This window comes from Gavia stellata, chromosome 4 (assembly GCF_030936135.1).
Source record: "Gavia stellata isolate bGavSte3 chromosome 4, bGavSte3.hap2, whole genome shotgun sequence".
Classification (NCBI taxonomy): Eukaryota; Metazoa; Chordata; class Aves; order Gaviiformes; family Gaviidae; genus Gavia; species Gavia stellata.
Window position 1 is genome coordinate 3290891 of NC_082597.1, and position 20676 is coordinate 3311566.

A 20676-nucleotide genomic window follows, 5' to 3' on the forward strand; every position below is an offset into this window, starting at 1 on the left:
GCTCCGTGCTTGGCTGCCTGCCCTTTGTAGATGTGGCTGTGAAGGCTGGCACACCACAACTCCTACGTCTGTACTCCAAGCTGGACCGGCATGAGGCAGCTTTGATCTGTAAGCCACGGAGAGCCTGTTCAAACAGGCCCGTTCTGGACTGACATCTCCCTGAAAGGATGTTAATGTCAGACCAGAGCTGGTTTCTTCCTGGCAAACTTCAAGGGTTGCAAAAAAGCTCAGCATCCATCTGGACCTGTCCCTGTAGGCAGGTCCCTGACCTTCTCTAGGCTTCAGTCCCTCATCCAGAAAAGCAGGATAATAATCCTTCTCCTGTCCTGTCTTCTTAGATAGCAAATACACAACTGGGTCAAAGTTGGCAGCGCAAAGAGCAATGCTGCTCGATGGTTCTACCATTAGCCTTCTGCACTCCTCTGGTTTCCAGTGAATTTTTGTGCTGCACCATGGGGCACGTGTGTGTGTAATGGAGAGTAAAAGGGTGATGATTTATTATTCTGCTGTGTGATTTCTGCTCTTTCTACCAGCATCTTTTCTTTCAGGAGGGCTCCCTTTGTGCTGGTTTTAAGTAGAGAGCTCAGAGACGAGAAAGGGAGGATTAGCAATTAAATACACTCTGATGACGGCATGGTTGTACAGGAGGGAGGAGGAAGGAATACTCCATAGTAATGTACTTTTGTTTTCTTTTCTCTTTGCTTGTAGGACAAAATCTGCCGGGGAATTGGTGTTTTGAAGACTCTTACAGCTTTTAATCCTCGTTCCCTTGGGAATACAAACCTTTCTAATCATGTCACTGGCCATGTGGAAATGGACTTGCCTGGTTTCTCACCTCCTGCTATCCACCACAGTGTCGCCTCTTGGTAGGCAGCAGCCACTCCACCCAAAGAGGCCCTTCATCACTTTCACTGGCGACCAAGCAGAGGGGAACTTCAACCATTTGGTGGTTGATGAAAGAACGGGGCACATTTACTTGGGAGCTGTCAACAGGATCTACAAACTCTCCACTGACCTGAAGGTCCTGGTGACCCACCAGACTGGTCCTGATGAAGATAATCCCAAGTGTTATCCTCCCAGGATAGTCCAAACCTGCAACGAACCCTTGACACCCACTAACAACGTAAACAAAATGCTCCTCATAGACTACAAGGAGAATCGATTGATAGCCTGTGGGAGTCTTTACCAGGGCATCTGCAAGCTTTTGAGGCTGGATGACCTTTTCAAGCTGGGAGAGCCCTTCCACAAGAAGGAGCATTATCTCTCTGGGGTGAATGAGAGTGGCTCTGTTTTTGGAGTCATTGTTTCGTACAGCAACATGGATGACAAGTTGTTCATTGCCACTGCTGTGGATGGCAAACCTGAGTATTTCCCCACTATTTCCAGCAGAAAGCTCACTAAGAACTCCGAGGCAGATGGGATGTTTGCATATGTCTTTCATGATGAGTTTGTGGCCTCTATGATCAAGATCCCCTCAGACACCTTTACCATCATCCCTGACTTTGATATCTACTACATCTATGGCTTCAGCAGTGGTAACTTTGTCTATTTCCTGACTCTGCAGCCTGAGATGATCTCACCACCTGGCTCCACCACAAAGGAGCAGGTTTATACCTCCAAGCTGGTCCGGCTTTGTAAGGAGGACACAGCCTTTAACTCCTATGTTGAGGTGCCCATTGGCTGTGAGAAGAACGGGGTGGAGTACCGGTTGCTGCAGGCAGCCTACTTGTCTAAGGCTGGAGCCATCTTAGCGAGGTCTTTGGGTGTTGGCCCTGAGGATGATATCCTCTTCACAGTCTTCTCCAAGGGGCAGAAAAGGAAGATGAAGTCCTTGGATGAGTCTGCTCTTTGTATCTTCGTCCTGAAAAAGATCAACGATCGCATCAAGGACAGACTGCAGTCCTGCTACAGGGGAGAGGGGACGTTAGATCTGGCCTGGCTCAAAGTCAAGGACATTCCCTGTAGCAGTGCGGTAAGTGAAGTCCCTAAGCACCTAACCTTAACCTCTTCATGTGCTCACAGATCTTAGAGCATGGCTCAAAGATTAGAGCAGGGACCAAGGAACTGAGACTGCCTCATCCCAGTCCTGGCTCTGCCTCCAGCTCACCACACCACCTAATTTAAGCAGTTCTTGCCTCAGTTTGCTCATGGGTGAGCTGAGGAAGGTATCACTTTCTGACCTCCCCAGGCATGCTAGGTTTGCTGATGAACTAAGCGAAGGGGCTTTGAAACCTTTAGGAGGAATTTGCCTGTTGTAGTTACTTCACTGTGCAGTTCGTTAGGGGTGAAATCACATTTCCTTGTGCCGTCTTGGCTCAAACCTAAACCAGAAAAGGACCTAGATAATGTCAAAGGCTTGTTGTGGTTTCTGTGCCTCCTGGTGTAATTTTATTTCCCTGGGCTGCAGTCGGAGCAGGATTTGTTCAGGGAGCTTTGTGAAGCCAGGGCTTCGTTTCTTCTGGGGTTGAGAAACACTGGTCATTAACCATCAAAGTCCCTCATCTTCCATTTTCCAGCCAGCTCTGCATTGCCTCTGCACTGAAAAATTAAGGCCTGGCTGCAGATCAAGGATTAAATGCTGCAAGATTTAAGGGCAGGATTGGGGAAGAGGCTGGTCTACCTGACCTACAAATGGTCTTAAGAAATTGCCTTAGTTTATTCTGTCGGTTCACTAAAGTGTCATTGCAGAAATCTGCGTCCGCCCTGCCAGCATACGGCTGACTTTGATACCATGCACAGAAATCAGCATTACAGCCGGCACTGCACCCAGGCTGCTGTAATAGCCGCTTCTCTGGGCTTTGATTTCCTTCCTTAATTAGCTCTTTCAAGTGAGAGGCAAGTTCAAGTCTGAGCAAAGGGAATATGGAGAAACACCAGAGCACTTTCCTGCCCCATAATCTCAAGGCAGTCAGGGCTCGGGATATGGGATTGCTCTGGCTTTCCTTTGTACTCAAGCCTCCTTTGCTGGGGGATCCCTGCTGTTGTTACTTGGCAGGACAAGGACGGACCAAGAGGAACGCAGGTGGAAATCTCATTGCAGGAGACTGATCCCGCCTTACTCTGACCTAATTCCCCGTTACACCAGTGCCCTCAGCATCGTTGCTTGACCTTGCACTGCTCTCATACTCCCACACCGAACGTGCAGAGGGACAAGTCCTTCATTTTAGTTGGGATCTCTTCTGCCTGGACCTGCAAAGCTCCCTATGGAGTACTGCACAGGGAGAAAGGCTGTGCCCAAATCTGGCTCTGATTCTTTGGTTTGGCCTCAAGGCCTCTGCACATTCAAAGAGCTGTCCTTAGATTTAAGCTGGGAGCTTCCCACTGGAGTTTCTCTCCTGGGCTGTTAAGCCTCTCCATGCATTTTCAAATTTGCTCTGCTTGTGCTCCATACTCACATTTGCAATACTGGACCTCTCAAATGAGGAGGTTTGAAACCTCTCAGTCACCTGGCTTCTGTGGCTTTAGACAGGAGCAAAAAGGCCAACAGCTTTCTTGTGTCCCTTGGGGTGACTTCCGGACCAAGAAGACTGATATATCAGACCAAATTTGGAGTGACAGGACTGCAGACGTTGGGGAGAGGACAAGGAGCCAGGGACTGAGTGACACAGTGGGATAAACTGTTAGAGCATATTTGTGACTGCATTTCTTCACTGTGAATCAGAGATGCTAATGCTTCCCAGCTGGAGAAAAAGCCTGGAGATCCTTGAAGAAAAACCAGGAGTCTGAAAAGTGTAACTAAGAGGGCTGTCCTCTCCTTAAATGAGTCTACTTAGAGCTGCTGGCAAGCCCTGTCTGAGATCAGCTGTACTGCCCAAGGGAAGAGGTATTAGTGACTTGGCTGCTGTAAGGGTTGCAGAGTCCAGCTGCTAAGCTTGGAAAATATTTGATGGTTGGTGAAGTATTTTGGAGCCTGGATATATGTCTGTGAGGGCCTCATCTCCTTTGCTGATGTGCTGCTTGCCAGCCATCCACCAGCACTGCTTCTCTGCCTCTTAGCACATGTATTTGAAGCATCTCTAAAACCAATTAGAAAGCCATCAGTGAGACTTTCCCTGGTTTTGTGTGGATGTCAAATATTTCTCTGCTGGTGCAAATAGAGGCTTAACCTGCCTGCGATCAAGGCTGGACCTGCCTTCAGCAGCTGAAATCCTGCATGGGAACAGATAGAGCTGATGTGCCTGGCATTGAGCAGATGAGTAGAGACATGCTGTGGGGAATCCTCACCGAGCATTGCAGAGAAACACTGTTAGAAGACATATTCCAGCCCTTCTCTGTGGTGTTAACTGTAGGACCATGGATTATGGAGCTGGGCTCACCGCACTGTTCTCGCATCTTGATGCGTGGTCAGGTCTGGCTTTTGGTAACAAATATTTTTCTAATAGGGCGATAACTGACTCAAAGGGGATCCACATGTTAGGATGCTTCTGCTCCTGCCTTGGTGTAATGCTTGCTCAAGGCCGCTTCAGGGCAAGAGAAGTCTCTTGGGGACCATGCCCAGCACAGCTCTCCTAACCTGCAATATGGACACAAATAATTACAGGGATGTGGGGGAATGGTGCACTTGCCCGGAGTAGTACAGTGCAGAGTCTGCAGCTTCTCCGGTCAGGCAGCTCTGTTGGTGCAGCTGGAGATGGGAAAGTTGAGGTCAGGCAGGACCTGGCAGCAAGCTGGGCTGGACGCACCGTGTCTCACGGTCAACATGCAGCAGCAGGCGTTGGCTTTCCAGATGTCCTGCAGGGCTGGATGTCCTGGAGACCTTCCCTGGTTTGATTTCCATCCCCAACGTGAAGGCGAAGGACGGACACAACTGTGTAATGAGCCTGTGCTTCTCTCATGCCAACCGTGTGCGCATGTTGCAGATGTTAACAGTGTGACGGAAGAATTTCTGGAATGGGAAATATAAAAGACCAGAGATGAATGGAGGATTCTCAATGTTCATTCCTCCCCTGTCCCTGTGTTATAGCTGTCCTCCTGTTAATCTTCAGCATAAATCAGGAAAAAAAGGATGGATTTTTATGTCCGGGCAGTTGATTTGCAAATTGGGGATGTTCACTCAGGTGATGAACAGTTCCAGATAATACCTCTCTGGTTTTCCTCTCTGCAAGTACAGGATAATAGCTTATATTTAAACAGTACACTTGACCCCAAATGCTTAGAAATTCATATAATCAGAGAAAAACGAGGCTGGGGAAAAAAAAGAGTCTTATGAGGTCATCTGATTTGCCCTTCTGCCCTACTTATAACATTTCTGACAGATGTTTGTCTCACCTGTTCTTAACCTCCAGCGATGGAGATTCGTCTCTCTCACTGCATGATCTATCTCTGCTGCTAGGAAGCTTTCCCTCACGTCTAATCTAAATCTCCTTTCCTGATACTGAAGCCATTCCTACTTATATAGGCACAGAGAACACCTTCATCCCCTTTGGCCACCTAGCAAGGGCATCGTGCGTCACCAAAACACGACCACTTCTGTGGTGCAGTGTGGTGCATCAATGTACAGAGCAGAGGAAGAGAGGCTGTATGGACATGCAGGGTGTGGGCAGAAGGAAAGGCTATTCTGGAGGAAACAAAAGGCTTCTTACAACAGTAAACAGTCTTTGTGTTGGATAAAGAAGGTCATGGTTTAAATATGCTTTGTAAACTTTGTAATTAACTGTTGATACAGTTGGGAAATGCTGGATTTCTTTAAAAAAAAAAGAAGGCAGTTTGGGAGGAGGATGGAGATGTAAATGGGCCATTTCAGCACAGGACTTGATCATTGGGGGATTTGTTGACTTTCATTACTCTTGAATAGCTTTAACAATAGGTGCATTTTGAAGCCCAGTGACAATTGCACTACAGGGGTGCTCAGTAGCGGAGGCAGGGGAGCCTTCCCCTCTACCTCGGGGAGCAAGCGGGTGAACTGCTGTGTGGGACATGCAAGCATGGATGAAGAAGAGGAGGGTATTGGAGTCTGACCCCAAAGCAGCATGAGGGTGCCAGGGCCTGCTGAGGAGATGCGAGAGGAACGGGGATCCTTGCTGGAGCTTTGGCTTGCAATGAAGTCCCAAACACGGTGTGTTGTTGGCATGTGATCCCGACTGTCAGCTTAGGAGCTGGTTGCAACCCAGGGCTGCTATCCTGGGAGATCCTGGTCTCCTCATCAGCCTGATGTGCCTCACAGCATCACCTGCCACTCTGCTGCCTAAGAGACTCCAGTCCCTGAAATGAAAAGGTGTCACCTCCATCGCTGTAGCTTTTACCGGATACACAGTGCAAATATCTGTCCAAGATAATCAAAGTGTCTGTCCCCAACTATCGCCTGGCTTCTGCCTTTTGCTGGTATTTTCTTTTCCTTTTGGCAGGAAATGGAGTTTGACTGTTTAAATTACTGTATTCAATCTCTTCCTGTTTTTCATGGCAGCGCTGTCACTTGGGGGAGAAAAGAAATGTTTTCGAAGCTGACCAGCCAACAAAAGGCCTTGTGTAAAGAGCTGGACAATATTTTTCCAACACTTCACTACAGAGGGCAGGCAAGTGGATGTTTGGGCCCCGAGTCATTGTCTGACGAGTGACTTGGCCATAAAGGCTTCCTGTGCTTCTGATGCTTCAAGGCACATCGAAGTCAGTAACTCACCAAAACATCTTTGCAGTTACCAATGTGTAGATCCCGCAGAGTCCTGCATCTCTTCCATACGTCTCTTCCTCAAGTGGACTCTGCTCTCCTACTCCCTCTGCTTTCCCTGCGTCCCCCCTGCTCATCCTAGATGCTTGATGCCCATCAACAAGCACTGCTGTACCCATGGGGTTTAGCTGGATGTGGGAGGAGGTTGTGGAAGGCTTATTTCTGATCACTCCTTCCGTGGATGGCTGTCAGGCATATCTGGATGCCAGTTGGGTGCACAGGTGTTTTGCTTTGGCAGTATGAGCGCCTCACCCCAGGATGAATGCTGCGTGGCCCTTGGGGCTGATCCATGGGCTCTCCTCTGCTTCATGCCACCAGGTTAGGAAGGGCCATTTCCAGCTTAAGTGGCAGAAGGGCTGTATGTATGGTAGGGGCCAGTCAATCTGACTCCTGGCGAGGCCACTGTTGGTGGCCATAATTTTCCTACAAACAGCCTATGTCATGATTTTCCTCTTTCTCCCAGGGCTGTGTTGGCTTGCATTTGTCGTTGCTGGTGTTAACAGCACACAGGTCTGACAGGGCACCACTGAGACACCAAGATGAGGAGCAGCGTTACTCCTGTTTTATAGGAGAGTTGGCTATGGCACAGTAAAACATGACTTGCAGGGCAGCTGCAGCTCAGAGACTCCTGGTTCTTAGTGCTGTGCCCATTGTACCCAACTGTTGCAGGAAGAGGGAATATCATTCTTGCTATTGTGTTCCTCTCTAGCATGGGGGACAGAAAACCAGGGTCATTTAGAAAGAAGGACACAGCTGGAGCTGCTGGAAAGAAGGGGCATTTCAAGGGAAAAAAAAATGACTTTGCAAACTAAAAAGCAGGAATTGTCATCTCTATCTGTCATTTCCCCCATCATTTTCCCTTAAAAGGGAAAGGTTGGGGTTGAAAGGGAATGTTAACTTTTGCTTAGCCCTTGGGAAGAGGAGTGCATGGAAGGAGGTCTGTGCGGTGCTGCTGCTTTGACATTTTGCACACACAGCCCCTGCCCGTTTCTCCTGGCTGTGTTGGCCGGTACGTAAGCCTGCTGCTTTCCCAAGGGAATGACTCACAGTCACAGGAACGAGCTATCGGTTTCATTAGACCTCGTAGTGTCACTGCTTGCTAGTAGGGCTATCCTAAGTAAATCTCTGCAAGGGGTCAATGTCACTCGTGCTTGCACAGTAGGGCTTTTTGTTCATCTCTACTGGGTAGACCATGCACAAGAGTTTTGCATACATGTCTTCAGCCCAAATTATACAGATGCATGCTTCTGATCCCAAGGGATCATGGTCAGTTGAGGTCAGTTCTTGGTCAGCTTTTAACAGTGCTTTCCTTTTCTTCTTCTGAAGATGCAAGCAAGAGCAGGAATCAAAAAAATGACACAGTGCAGTCTGTGCAAAGGCAGTAGCCTAAGAAATAGGGTAATGCCTCTCTGGGAATGCTCACTGGAGACTCAGAGACGGAGCAAACAGGCTTATTACTGCCAGATCTGTATTTGTATAATTGGTCACAGTAGTTTGTGTTGGATGGGAGTGTGTATGCATGTGTGCGGAGCGTGTTGTTGGAGGGACTTGCTGAGCCCAGCAACTTTGATAAGAGGCGACAAGCATCCTCTTGCTGACGCTGGGAGCTGGAGTGGATGGAGGGCTTAACGGGGGAGGCAATATGGACAAGGGGTAGGGTGCTGGCGTAGGGTTTCTGCAGCTGAGCTCTGTGATTTGCAAATCTCCCCCATGCACCTTCCCACTCCTCATTTCTCCATCTCCAGCAGGCCTGACCATCATCTCCCCTGGAAAGCTGGCTGTGCTCCGGGATGAAAGACACTTCATCAGAGAGAAATGTCATATTATCTTGCTACATGAGGCAGCTCAGGCGAAAGCGGAGCAGGGAGCTCTCTCCAGCGATGTGGCTGGTATTTCTCATGATTATTGTCAGTGGTGGAAGTGACCAGCGATGTCTGGGGCCATGCTCCTCAGGCTAATGGAGAGCAGCTGAGTTCAAATCTCCACCACTCTGAGCAAGGTCCTGTCCCCTTTGTAACTGGAATTAGGGAAGTCTCCCCACCTCTTCCTCTGTGAGGTAACCAGCAGGCTTATTAACTAATTAGCACTAATTCATTGATAAGCATGCCTAGTGTTCATGCTAGGGACATGACAGTTGGGGTCTAATGGAGTTGCAGGAACAAGAGCCTCCGGACTTTTCCATCGACGGACGTGCTTATGGCTGAGCAGTGGTGGGTGAGCACTATAGGACTTCTCCAGCATCTGCATGAGCTCTTAGTTCAGCCTGGGTATAGCTGCTGGCAACATCCCGGTCCTCTGGACATCCTCAAAAGGCCACCGCTTATTCAGGTGGGCATGCACACGCTAACCTGGTGAGAGCTCATTTGCAGGGGCTTCTCAGGCACCACAGGGGTTCATCTTCCCTTTTTCCTCGGTGGCGGTCCTTTCTCCCATGTGCCACCTCTCTGCTTTCAGCCAGGGATAAGAACACTCCCCTGCCTCTGTAAAGTGCTCTGCACTCCAGGCAGGAAAAAAAGTGGCTTTGGAGGCCCCGGGGGAGAGAAAAACAAAAGCTCTTAAGCACCTACATCAACTGAAGCTTGCACTTATGGGCTGTAAACCAGGGCCTAATTGCACGGAGAGGATGATTGCATTTGAGGTATTAAGTATGTTCCTCAGTATTAAACACCTGTCCTTGAAAGGATACTTCCAGATCAGTGTGCATGCAGAAATAATGCTGGCGGTAATGAATTATCTTCTTATCACACCCCCACCCTGCAACCTCTCCTTCCAGAATCCTCATTGTTTGTCCTGGGGGAAAAAACCCAAAAAACATGCTTTGGAAAAAACCCCCTTCTCAAAACCATTTATTTACTTCCCAAGCATAAAGCAAGAGGAAACCCTGTGCCTTTAAGTGGCTGGGTGCCAAACCTGCGCACAGTGCTGTTCTCTCCCTGCTCCTCACGTCTGGTTGACCCCGCTCACACAAAATGTTCATTGAGGATGGAGCAGGGCCCAAGGCTGCTGAGTTGCTGTTGTGTCTGAGATATTTCAGGCACAACTCTCCCCCCCCCCCGCCCCCCAGTCCCATCTCTGGACCACGTTGGCTCTGCCTGAGCCGCTCAGCATCGCTCGGCATCAGCCCCGGGTCCTGGTGGTCCCCCAGTAGCTGCTTCTGCAGGTGAGCAAGGTGCCAGCTTCTCCATCACTGCTTGTGCCATTCGCCTGCGCTTCTTGCCACACGGACAATTAGATTTGTTTCTGGGAACTGATCTTTGCTGCTTCCCCTGCCAGCTACCCAGGCTGTTTTCTTCTGTGGTTGAGCCCTGCAGTCGCCTGTGGCTCAGCCTTGCATTTTTGGAGGGCTCCATATGATCTCCTCGCATTCTCTTCCATGCTGGGAGATCAGCTACTTCGCAAACCTGACCTCGTATCGCCTTGCCAGGAGGTCGCCTCGCAGGTCAATGGGAATGCTTGTGTAACAGTTTTGTTTTTTTTTTAAAAAAGCAGCAAGCAAAACCCAGCCATCCTGGAAGAGCCAGAAGCAAAGTGACTCCAGCTCCCTTTGTGAACATGATGCTATTTAAAGCACCTCCGGACTGGGGGCAGCCGAGCGCAGGAGTTTGTACAATAACCGTTCTGTTGAGGAGGGGGTCGAGGGTATGCCGAATTCAGCATTGCTTTCTGGGCCTAATCCTGCACAGACTCTTCCTCGCTTGCCTGATCCAAGTGTAGCTGTCGGGGTGAAAAACAGTGCAGGGTCTGTCTTGGGATTTGGAGAAACAGCAAAGACGTTTAGCCTCTGGGAACAATCTGATGCGCATGTCTATTTATTTTATATTCCAGCACACGCATAACATAAGACTTTTTTTTTTTTTATCCCTGAAATAAGCATGTTTCTCTATTTATCTAAATTGCATGGAAACATGGGTCCCCATTATGCCAGGTAGGATAATATAGATGTTGGAAGTGTCCATCCTGAAGACTGGCCAGTATGAAGATGGAGACAAGAAAGGGTGTTGTGCCTACAGAGAGATGTCCAAGTCTCATCTGACCATATTTCTGCCCCAGACGCTCCCAGCCTGGCATCTGCATGACCGTGCTAGTGTGGGATATGGTTTTGCTGTAAGTTTGCTTGAAAGGCATTTTATTAGCACTGGCCCAGTTTTTGGGTAACATGACAACAGCTTTGGGACAAAATGCGGCATTTGCAGAGCCAGTGTGGACCTGGCTGGGTAGATACATCCAAGTTCAGGATGGAGCTGGGGACCTGGGTGTCCTGCACACATCTACTTCCAAACTATCCTCTTCAGCTCTGCTTTGTTGCACGGGTGAATGTCAGTAAGTGGATGAATGTGGCTTGCTGAAATGCAGACCTTTGTTGCGTCTTTCTCCTGCAGATAACTACACAATATGTATGACCTAACATCTTCCCTGTGCCACCAGCACCCAGTTGCTTCAATTTAGGAGTTAGTAAACATTGCAGCCCCAATGTTTTCTGCTTTATGGTGCAGTTTCTAATAATATTTAAAACATTTGAAGAAGTACTTGAAACACAGGAAAGGCAAGACACCCAGATTTGCATGCAACTAGATGGTGGCACTGCAGAAAGACAGAGACCTCTGTTTCCTCCATGCAGTATTGGAGCTGGCATAGCTGGTAGAGCATGTGGGTGACATTAGATCAGTAGGAACAACACTGTACTTTCCCTGTTTCAATGTCATTACCCTGTCGTTGTCAGTGTTCCAAAATATAATAGGATTTGTTCAGCTGATTTATCCTGTAAACAAGCAATATTAGCCAGGCACGTATTTAGACACATAGAGAGTGGGAGAGGCAGAGTGAGGGAGTGTGCAGAAGGGAATAATAAAACTGTACTCCTCCTAATGAGGGAATGACCCAGCACTTATCAATGGGTTGGGGCTATTGGTCGGGATCCCGCGCCAAAAAACACAGGGCTGTAATTGTAATGGTGTCCCTGCTTCTGAGGGCTGGCTGCAGCCTTCCGCTTGCACAGTCCTGCCTTCAGATGCAGGAGGAGTTTGAGCTTAATGGCTTGAGTGAATTTATACTCGGCTGACACAAGTCCTCTGAATTCTTCAAGTACCGAGATCTGCACAGATAGAGGCAGCAAGCGGGAGATTTTTCTTTTCAGGGCTTGAGAGCTGTAGTTTGCTGTTTAAACTGATAACAAGGCTTCTTTAAATTCATTTTCTGTGAGCTGATAGGACCAGACACAACTCGCTTCTCCCTGATACAGATGCGCACGCCTGGAGCTCGGCACGACTCTCCGTTATTTGGGGAGCAAGACGGGGCCTCTCGTACCCAGCCGAGCTCTCTCAATTTCCCCACGCTGAGGAGCAACAGCACATACATGTTGTTCATTACAACACTTAGCTTACCTTTGCAGGACCGCGGTGAGGCTTAATTAATGCTTTTAAGCGGCTCTGGGATCTGCGGGTGAAGGTGCTGCTTGCATGCAAAGCAGTGTTGTTGTCTAATATATATAGCGCTGTTGGTGCGCGTGGCACTTTGCAGCCCAAATGATAATTTTGTCTGTGTAACAAAATAATAATTATAGTAATTGTGATTCAGTGGAGAATCTCTGGTGGTGCCGGCGTAGGGGAGGCAGCTGGACTCTATGTGGCAAGGTGCTGGTGTGCGTCACTGGAATAGGAATGAGGGGTGCCTGGCAGCTGCCAGAAATGCTCCTGAAATGCTGGTTTAACCATTCTGCTGCCAGAACGTATTGGGAGATAATGGGGTAGGCACGTTGTCTGTGAAAGGGAGGACAGGTCAGCAAGAGAAGGCTCCTACACCTTTCAACGTTGTGTGCAAGAGACAGCAACGATATTGTTGTGGAGACCGTGGAAGAGCCCTGCAGTGTGGCTGTTATGTCCATCTGGAGAAGATGGACATGAGAGTTTGTGACTTGGGGAAGGGAATGTCTCTTTGTTAGGGGTCTCTACTTGATGGACATGCCTGAGAGAAACCCATGTTACGGCAAGGATGATCAGGATTACGGGGCACAGCTGACAGAGGATAGAGCTCCAGTCTCTTCTTACACCTCTTTCATCACTGCAGTTGATGTTTCCAAGAATTTGTTGTGCAGACAACCTTTGGCCGATCATGGAAATGCGACATCCTTTAGGATAAGATGCAGCAGCTGGCGAGCACTTCTCCTTCTCTCAAAGGTGTCTTTCTGCCTATGCAGAAAACCCATTTCACCTAAGATGTTCTCCCAGCTACAGCAGCATCAGGGGAAGTCAGCGCTACTGTGTTTCAGGTGCGTAACACAGCTTCGCTGCTGGAATATGTTCTTACAGAAGAGCTGTAGCAGCTTATTTGATCAATACTTCAGTTTTGAAAAATCCCTAAATGCTTATTTACTGAATAGACCGTGGCGGTTTCAAAGGCAGAGTCTCCACACTCAATAATCTGTTTTTTTTTGGTGTGAAAAATTTTAAGTGAATTTTTTAAAGCTCATGGAAAGCACTGAGCTGAGAGCCACAGAGATCATGCTCTTCTCTGTATCCTTCAGTGCCTCATCCATATGATCCTCCAGCCTATGAGCCTGCAGACAGAAGTTTATGGGACTGCAGAAGAACTCAGTTTCCTTCTACAGTCTACTGTCCCTCTTCCCTGCCTATATCAGACCCTTGGGCACTTGAAATGTCACTTAAGTTACAATATCCAAACACAGAGAGTGCAAATATCCCACTGGACAATATTCCCATGTATCTGAGTCTGTTCTGCACCTTGTCTTGTTTACCATGACATAGTGCAACTGTTTCTCCTGGCAGATGCTTGAAGGTGAAGTTGACATAGGAGCTGAGGGCTATGGTGAAGCTGGTATCAATACACCATCTGCCAGTAACGTGGATTCATTAACCTCCTGGTGTTTCAGGCTGGATCCTTAATTGCGTCTTCTTGTAATGGTAGGAGTGTCTTCTATGCAAGTGACCAAGAAGCAAGTCTGTTGTTTTGCTGAGGACAGTATTGCACACTTAATATCTATGATGTGCTTCTCTGGACAGTCAGTCTTGGTCTTCCTTTCATGGTGGCATGAACTGTTTCTCTCTGATAGCCTGGTGCTGCTTCCAGAGCAGAGCTGCTGCTGCTGACCAGTCCCATGCCAGTAGTAAGGCAACGTGCATAGCAAAAGTGGGAACAAGATTTTGAGAACAAGCCATGGGCTGAAAAGCATTTGCAGGTGCTGCTCACAAGCTCTGTGTCTGTGACACAGGGTCAGCAGACCCTGAAAGCTGTGGTCTGCATCTGCAGGGTCTGCAGCTGGAAATAAGGAAAGCAAACTTACTGCCAGTATTGCTTAAATTTTGCAATATTGGGATCTAGAAAATTTTTAGGTGTTCACTAGTCAGTGTACATTGTACACATCTTACAGCACACTAATCATGCAGAAAGTCAGGACTTACTTAGAGGATGATAAATTTATAGCAGCAATTACTTCTTACTAATAATCAGCCAGCTCTGCTGAGCAAAAGGCCTGAAGACTAAAGAAACCTGTTGGTTTCTGTAAGAAAGGCAGCCTCCTCTTCAGGAAATTGCAAATTTTATGACGTGGAGGTACATGGTATAGAGTGTTGGGAAGTCTTACACTCACAGTATAGCAGGAACATAAATGCAGGTATAAAAAGTCTGTACTACATTAAGATTCTGCAGCACTCTGGAAACTTGACACCAGTCCTTGAACTGATGCTTAAACTACAGACCTAAAAACCAAACACCTGTACCAGCTCTAGTTAATTTGAGTAACTTTCCCCCCTGTTCTTGCGTTCCTGAATTATGTTTGAATGAAAACCTCCTAGCATAGTGGGTGCAATTTCCCTGTAATTGGTAAAGTTACTGTAACTGCACTGTCATTTGTATATGGTGACACATAATTGCGTGGTAACCATTGCTGTGGTTGCACAAGTGAAAAGCAGCGTGCAATTATAATGTATTTCCAACTGCTGGCTCTTTACCCAGCTTCCATTATATCACAGAGCACCCTGGGGAAACGGTACTGGATATTTTTGTATGTCATTAGACTGCAGGCTAACCGCTGAAGAGTGGGTTGGTTGGTGTTCTTTGGTTGGTGGCCCAGGCTTCCCATCTTTTTGTCCACAAAATTTCCCCGTGGCTTTGAATTGCAGATGACGAATGTCTACAGCCGTTGATGTTCACTGGGCAAGCCTGCAGCCCTCTCCTGACCCACTGTCAGGAATGCATGTGATGGCGAGGGCAGGAACAGGCATCATATTATACGAATGACGTGGCATGAGGTGAAAGTCAGAGGGGCTGTCTCCGTGCTGCACTAGGATTGGAGTGTGTCTCATGGCTAGATACAGCCAACGGACGGAAATGTGATGGTTCTGCCGAATTTCACAGCACAGATCGTGGGGAGAAGGTCAGATGAACCAAAGTCCACGGGTCTCAGAGGAGTCCGAAGAGAGACTCTGAGGTGGCACGGCCAGAAGCAGAGATACTGCAGGAGGTCAGAGGCAGACTCAAGCCAGCTTAAGGAAGGCAAGGTATTAATGCCAGGGGTAGGGCAAACCAGCATCTAACCAGAAGTTCACAAAACAGTGAAGCCCATGCTGATACCATCAAGAGGTCATGCACAGGCAAACAGAAGCACGAGCCTTGGGTACCACACTGCTGCTGTTGGAGTTTAAAGACCTGTGGTTTGCAGGGAGATGGTTTCTATAATTTGCAGCGCTGTTAGATGGGGATTTAAGGTTCATCCCTGCACCAGGTGATCTAGACCCTAAATTCCTTAGCTTGTACCTCTTCAGGTACTGTGAATTTCCTAGGGCTTCTGCCTCTAGATTTTTAAACATCCTATTGAGTAGGATACGTGCCCACCCTCACCCTCACTCAGTCCTTGCAGTCAGGAAGGAAAGAAGATCTTGCAGTCAGGTGATGGAAAAGACCTTGGATATCTCCTTGCAAAGACTCAAATGCATATTACTGTTGATTTCTTATTGCTTTTGGCTCCCTGGCCCTGCTGGCGGCACAGACAGCTGTAATGTATGTGTTCCCTCCATCGTCTGGCGTAGCCAAGCCTGAGATAACAAGAGTGAGAAGCCAAGTACCTGCCACTGTATGAAGACAGGGCTGTTAGGTATTAGCTGTAAATCAAAGGCGAGACTTGGCCGTTGGGACAGCCTTTGTCCCCACTGAGTCTGTGGAATTGCTTTGGGACCTGCTGAGATATCTGGAAAAAGCTCCGGTGCTTTGACTGGGGAGGAAGATTTCACTGGAGTGAAAGCAAGGAGGAGCGAGGGATGGCTAATCCTGTGTCGAAGCTTTTCCCAAAATATGGATTAGGATCTGTTTGATTATCAGGGGCTGTTTCAGAGGCAAATTGCTAAAGCAGATGGTTAAGGGAGAACTGCAGTTTATTATGAGCACTGTTTGCACTGGCCCCCTAATATCTGGTGCTTCAGCCCTTCGTGCAATGCCAAAGTGCTCGCTTCTGCTGGGGAATCAGATGAGGTTGGGGAAGGAGGTGCTGTAATCAGAGCTCTAACCCTTCTGCTGAGTTTGGGGGTTTTTGGGGCTTAACAAATCCCTAGGGGACTGAGCCAGCACCAGCCTTGTAAAACCATCCTCTCCAGGAGGGCTTGGATGTGTTAATTATTTATTTGATAGGCTTAATCCTGGAGAAGGCAGATGCCTGCCAGAATCCTCCTGTAAATCAGGCCCATTCTTTTGCACATCCTTCCTATTTCACTGGTGAATGTGACACTTGGCCATGGTGTCACGGCTGCAGATGAACCCTCTGGTTGCCGATGCAGGGAGCGGTGGCAGGAGCAGACCGCAGCCTCTCACCAGCTGGCTGCCCGCTGCCCGTCAGCCCAAGATGGAGAGGCAGCTGGTGGGACTCGGGACGGCATTTATGCCCTGGGAGCTGCCAACCATTCTCACATGAAGATATTTCGGATATGTAGAGCACCTTATAAACCTCTGTTTAGCAGCTTCCCTGGGGCAGAGGAGTGGTGAGTAATATTCCCTCTTTTGCAGGTGGGAACCTGGTGTGGGATGATGAACTGATTGACTTCAGTCCAGCATCTCAACTGCAAGACCCCCCTTTCCCTTCTGAGTTACCTACAGACTGTGCCATGAATTTCTGGGTTAGATTTTAACTGCTCAAGATGCGAGAATTGCTGATCCTATTCCTGCCTCTCTGTATCTTCCCTTTGCCCCTCCCTGATATCCCAGCTGGTGCGGCAGCAGTGTTGCAAACAGAGTGAATTCATGTCCTCACCTCCGCTTTCATTCTGGAAAGTCGTTAACGTGAAATTGCCGAGCAGAGAAGCTCCAGAGAGTTTAACGTGGCTACTTTATATTGCTGCTAGGAGTGTCTGGAATTGAAAATAAACCTGTGCTTGCAACTCCTGACCCTTTCATCATAAATCCAAACTTCCTTACGTGTTTCTCTTTGCTGAAGAAGATGACTGTATTTCTGTCTTTACAAAGGCGTGTGTGCAGCTGAGAGCCACAGCTGCACAGAAGCCGAGTGATGTTTATTTGTAGGGTTTCGCTTGCTGGCATTTTTTTGCAGATGATCCCCAGAGGAAATAAGCCAAATGTGTTAAATGAAAATAGTTTTCATGTGGTGTGTAGCTTACTGGCCTTGCTCCTGTTCTTGAGGGACGGTTGTCCACATTGCAAACCACAACTCTGCGATTGCTTCTTCCGCACCCACGCAACAGCATGTGAGTGAACATCATGACCTTGTCTGTCCTCATACACCAGTTTACGTGTCTCAGAGACGAGGGTGTGCTGTGATGGTCCTAGATCTCATTGGAACTGTGTCATGTAAGAGAAAGTGCTGATTTCACTCTTCAATCTCGCCCAGGTGCTCGGATCAGGGAATGGTTTGGGTTGGAAGGGACCTTTAAATCTCATCTAGTCCAACCCCTCTGCAATGAGCAGGGATATCTTCACCTGGATCAGGTTGCTCAAAACCCCGTCCAGCCTGTCCTCGAATATTTCCAGGGATGGGGTGTCTACAGTCTCTCTGGGCAACCTGTGCCAGTGTTTCACCACTGTCATCATAGAAAATTTCTTCCTTATATCTAGTGTGAATCTACTTTCTTTTAGTTTAAAACCATTACCACTTGGCCTATCACTACGCATCCTACTAAAAAGTCTGTCCCCATCTTTCTAATAAGCCCTTCTTATAAGGATGTGTCCTTCTGTAAATAATATCAGGAAAATAAGATTAAATAAATGGGCTTAAATTTAGTTTTCTGTCTGTAGGGGGAAAAACCATGATTTCAGCCCCATTAAGTGTAGGTCTGAGCTCAGCTGGAGCTGAGCCCAGTCTGATGGAGGAGGAACTAACCTGTGGCAATTGGATTAATTAAATCTCAACAGCTTGGAGATGTGCTACTGATCAACCACAGGTTATTGCACCTGATGCTGCGATCTTTGGGTCTATATCCTCTTAGGGTTTTGCAGGAAGATGAGAGCTTTCTCTGGCTGTGTGAGCTCTGATATACATCTACAGCAATCATATACTCTAGCTAACACATCCTGGCTGTTGATAGAGTGGGTTACAGAGGGCTCAGTGCTGAATCCTTACAGCCATGCAAACTCAGACCTGGCTGGGGAGCAAACAAAAGTAGCTTAAATCTCCTTGCAAAAGAGCACAGGCAGCTCCTGCCTGAGATTCAAGGTTCTGGGTCATGCAGGAAGGCAGACCAGGTGATCTCTATAACTACCTGAAAGGGGGTCACAGAGAAGTGGGTGTTGGTCTCTTCTCCCAAGTGACTAGTGACAGGACAAGAGGAAATGGCCTCAAATTGCACCAGGAGAGGTTTAGGCTGGATATTAGGAAAACATTTTTTACTGAGAGAGTGGTGAAACACTGGAATAAACTGCCCAGGGAAGTGGTGGAGTCACCATCACTGGAGGTGTTCAAGGAACGTGTTGACGTGGCACTGCGGGACATGGTTTAGTGGGCATGGTGGTGTTAGTTGATGGTTGGACTTGATGATCTTACAGGTCTTTTCCAACCTTAACGATTCTATGATTCTGTGGTTGCATGGGTCATTTCTGATCTCCAAGTGCTTCAGCTGGAGTAGCTGATTTTGGCGGTGCTACAGGGAAGGGAGTGTGTGGGAGGCTGGGCTACACCAAGGAGGATGCATCGGACTGTGCCAGCTCTGCTTGATTGCTATCATTTCACTGCTTGTCGGTGTAATTTCCTGTTGTTTGAGATGGAGCTTCATACACTGCACCCTAGGTAAGACGTCTGCTGGCACTATTGAGTTTTCCATCCTCTTCGTGGTGAAGAAAGCTGTTTCCCATTTTTTTTCCTTTAAAACCATGATGAAACAGGGCTTTTTCTTGCTCCTCTTTCTGCTATTTGTAGAAGGTTTGGGAATTGCTTGCTTTCAGTCTGAAATGATTCTTCTCTCAGCCTGTCAGGCTGTCAGTTCGAGTGAGGCACATACAGAGTTTTATTACAGCCTTGAAACACAGATTATGTTAATCTGAGAGTTTATGAGTTTCTGGTCAAAGTGGGCCTGACTTCAAGACCTGGATTTTTCTCAGATCCTACATCCATAGGATGATTCAGGTTGGAAAGGACCTCAAGAGATCATATAGTCCAGCCTCCTGTTCAAAGCATGATGTATCTTAATGGTAGATGCTTAGGCTGAGTGAATCATCTGGAATCCTTTTGCAATCAGCTGGCTCTATCAGAAGGTGATCCAGTGCATTACAGGTTTCATTAGATGGCTTGTTCTCTGACATACCTCCTTTCCTCTTGATTATGGAGGTAGTTTAGATGACCACTGTAGGCTACTTACTAAGATTTCACATGGCTAAAGCTAGGTGAGATGGATCCCACACCATGTGATGTGTCAGGTAGCGAACTGGTGAACAGAAGTCTTGTCACACTGCATCAGACCAACACACTGCCCCTCTCTTTAGCTCATCTCTGACAGTCAGTGCCTCATGTCTCGCAGAAAGAGCTGGGTAGCGTCGCTGCTTCAAACGCATTTGTACTTCCTGAGTAATCAAGCTGCAGTTTTTCCATCCTGACCTATGTAATGAAGCTGTACGTGTTCTCATTATCCACAAAAGCACTCAGCTTTTGCAAGTCGTGCTGTCAGCAGGGGTGTCCTGCCTCTCTGAAGTGTGGTCATCAGCTTGGTGGTACTAGACCTCAGACAAATTTGGCCTCTGGGATGCAGATTTGTCTTAGACTTTGTGCTGGGATTGTAGACTAGTAACATCCTGTCTGCTGCTCATGGAGGCTGTTGATCTGATCTGTAATTGCTCTTTGAGCTGGTGTTGTAGCTCTGAAAGGGCAGTCCACAAACACTAATGACTCTTGCAGGCCAGAGCTCAGGCTAGCTCTTCCTTACTAATGGCTGTTTGAAATCCTCATAGTTTTTATGTGTTTATAAATACATTTAGGACACATTATTCTTCCATTCAGTAAACCCATCTGTAATTATTCCTTGTAATTGCTGGGTGAGGATAAAATGAATCACCTATCAGGCTTTTACTGCTTGTGAACTCAAGTAAGGAACAGCACCTATTCTAGCCATGCTTCCAGGAAGATGTGAGCTCAGACAAAGAAAATTGTCATGTTCCTTTATTACTGATATATGAAAACTAGGCAACCTTCCTGTACAATTAATTATTGCCTTTCTAGGCCTTAGTCCAGCAAAACATTTTAAGCGGATGCTTAACTTCAAATCTGTGAGTGGTCCCAGTGAAGTTAATAAAATCTAACTGCTTTGGCAATTGCCTACTGTGATATTTGGAGCTTCATCTTTATTTGACTTATTCTGTGGAGATCTTCATATTGGCAACATGTATTAGCCTCACCCACTGTCCAGATGGTGCCTTAAGGTAGAAGACCTGTCTGTGCTGTTCTGCTGCTGCACTTCTGTAACTCCCCGAAGCCCGAAGAAACACCCTCAGAGATAACTGGACACTACGTGCATTCAAACACAAGCATCCCAGTGGAGCATCTGTCCGGTGACAAGCCTGTTGAGTTCAAA

General features: G+C 47.6%; 1 protein-coding gene across 1 annotated transcript in view; it reads left to right on the forward strand.

The window, feature by feature from the left end:
* The first annotated feature begins 793 nt into the window (after nucleotides 1–793).
* The window catches only part of PLXNA4 (plexin A4), a 425661-nt gene continuing 405778 nt past the window's right edge, over nucleotides 794–20676 (forward strand). Inside the window, exon 1 of the mRNA XM_059815912.1 lies at nucleotides 794–1972. Within this exon, the coding sequence (XP_059671895.1) occupies nucleotides 794–1972 (1179 nt within the window). The remainder of the gene's footprint in view (nucleotides 1973–20676) is intronic.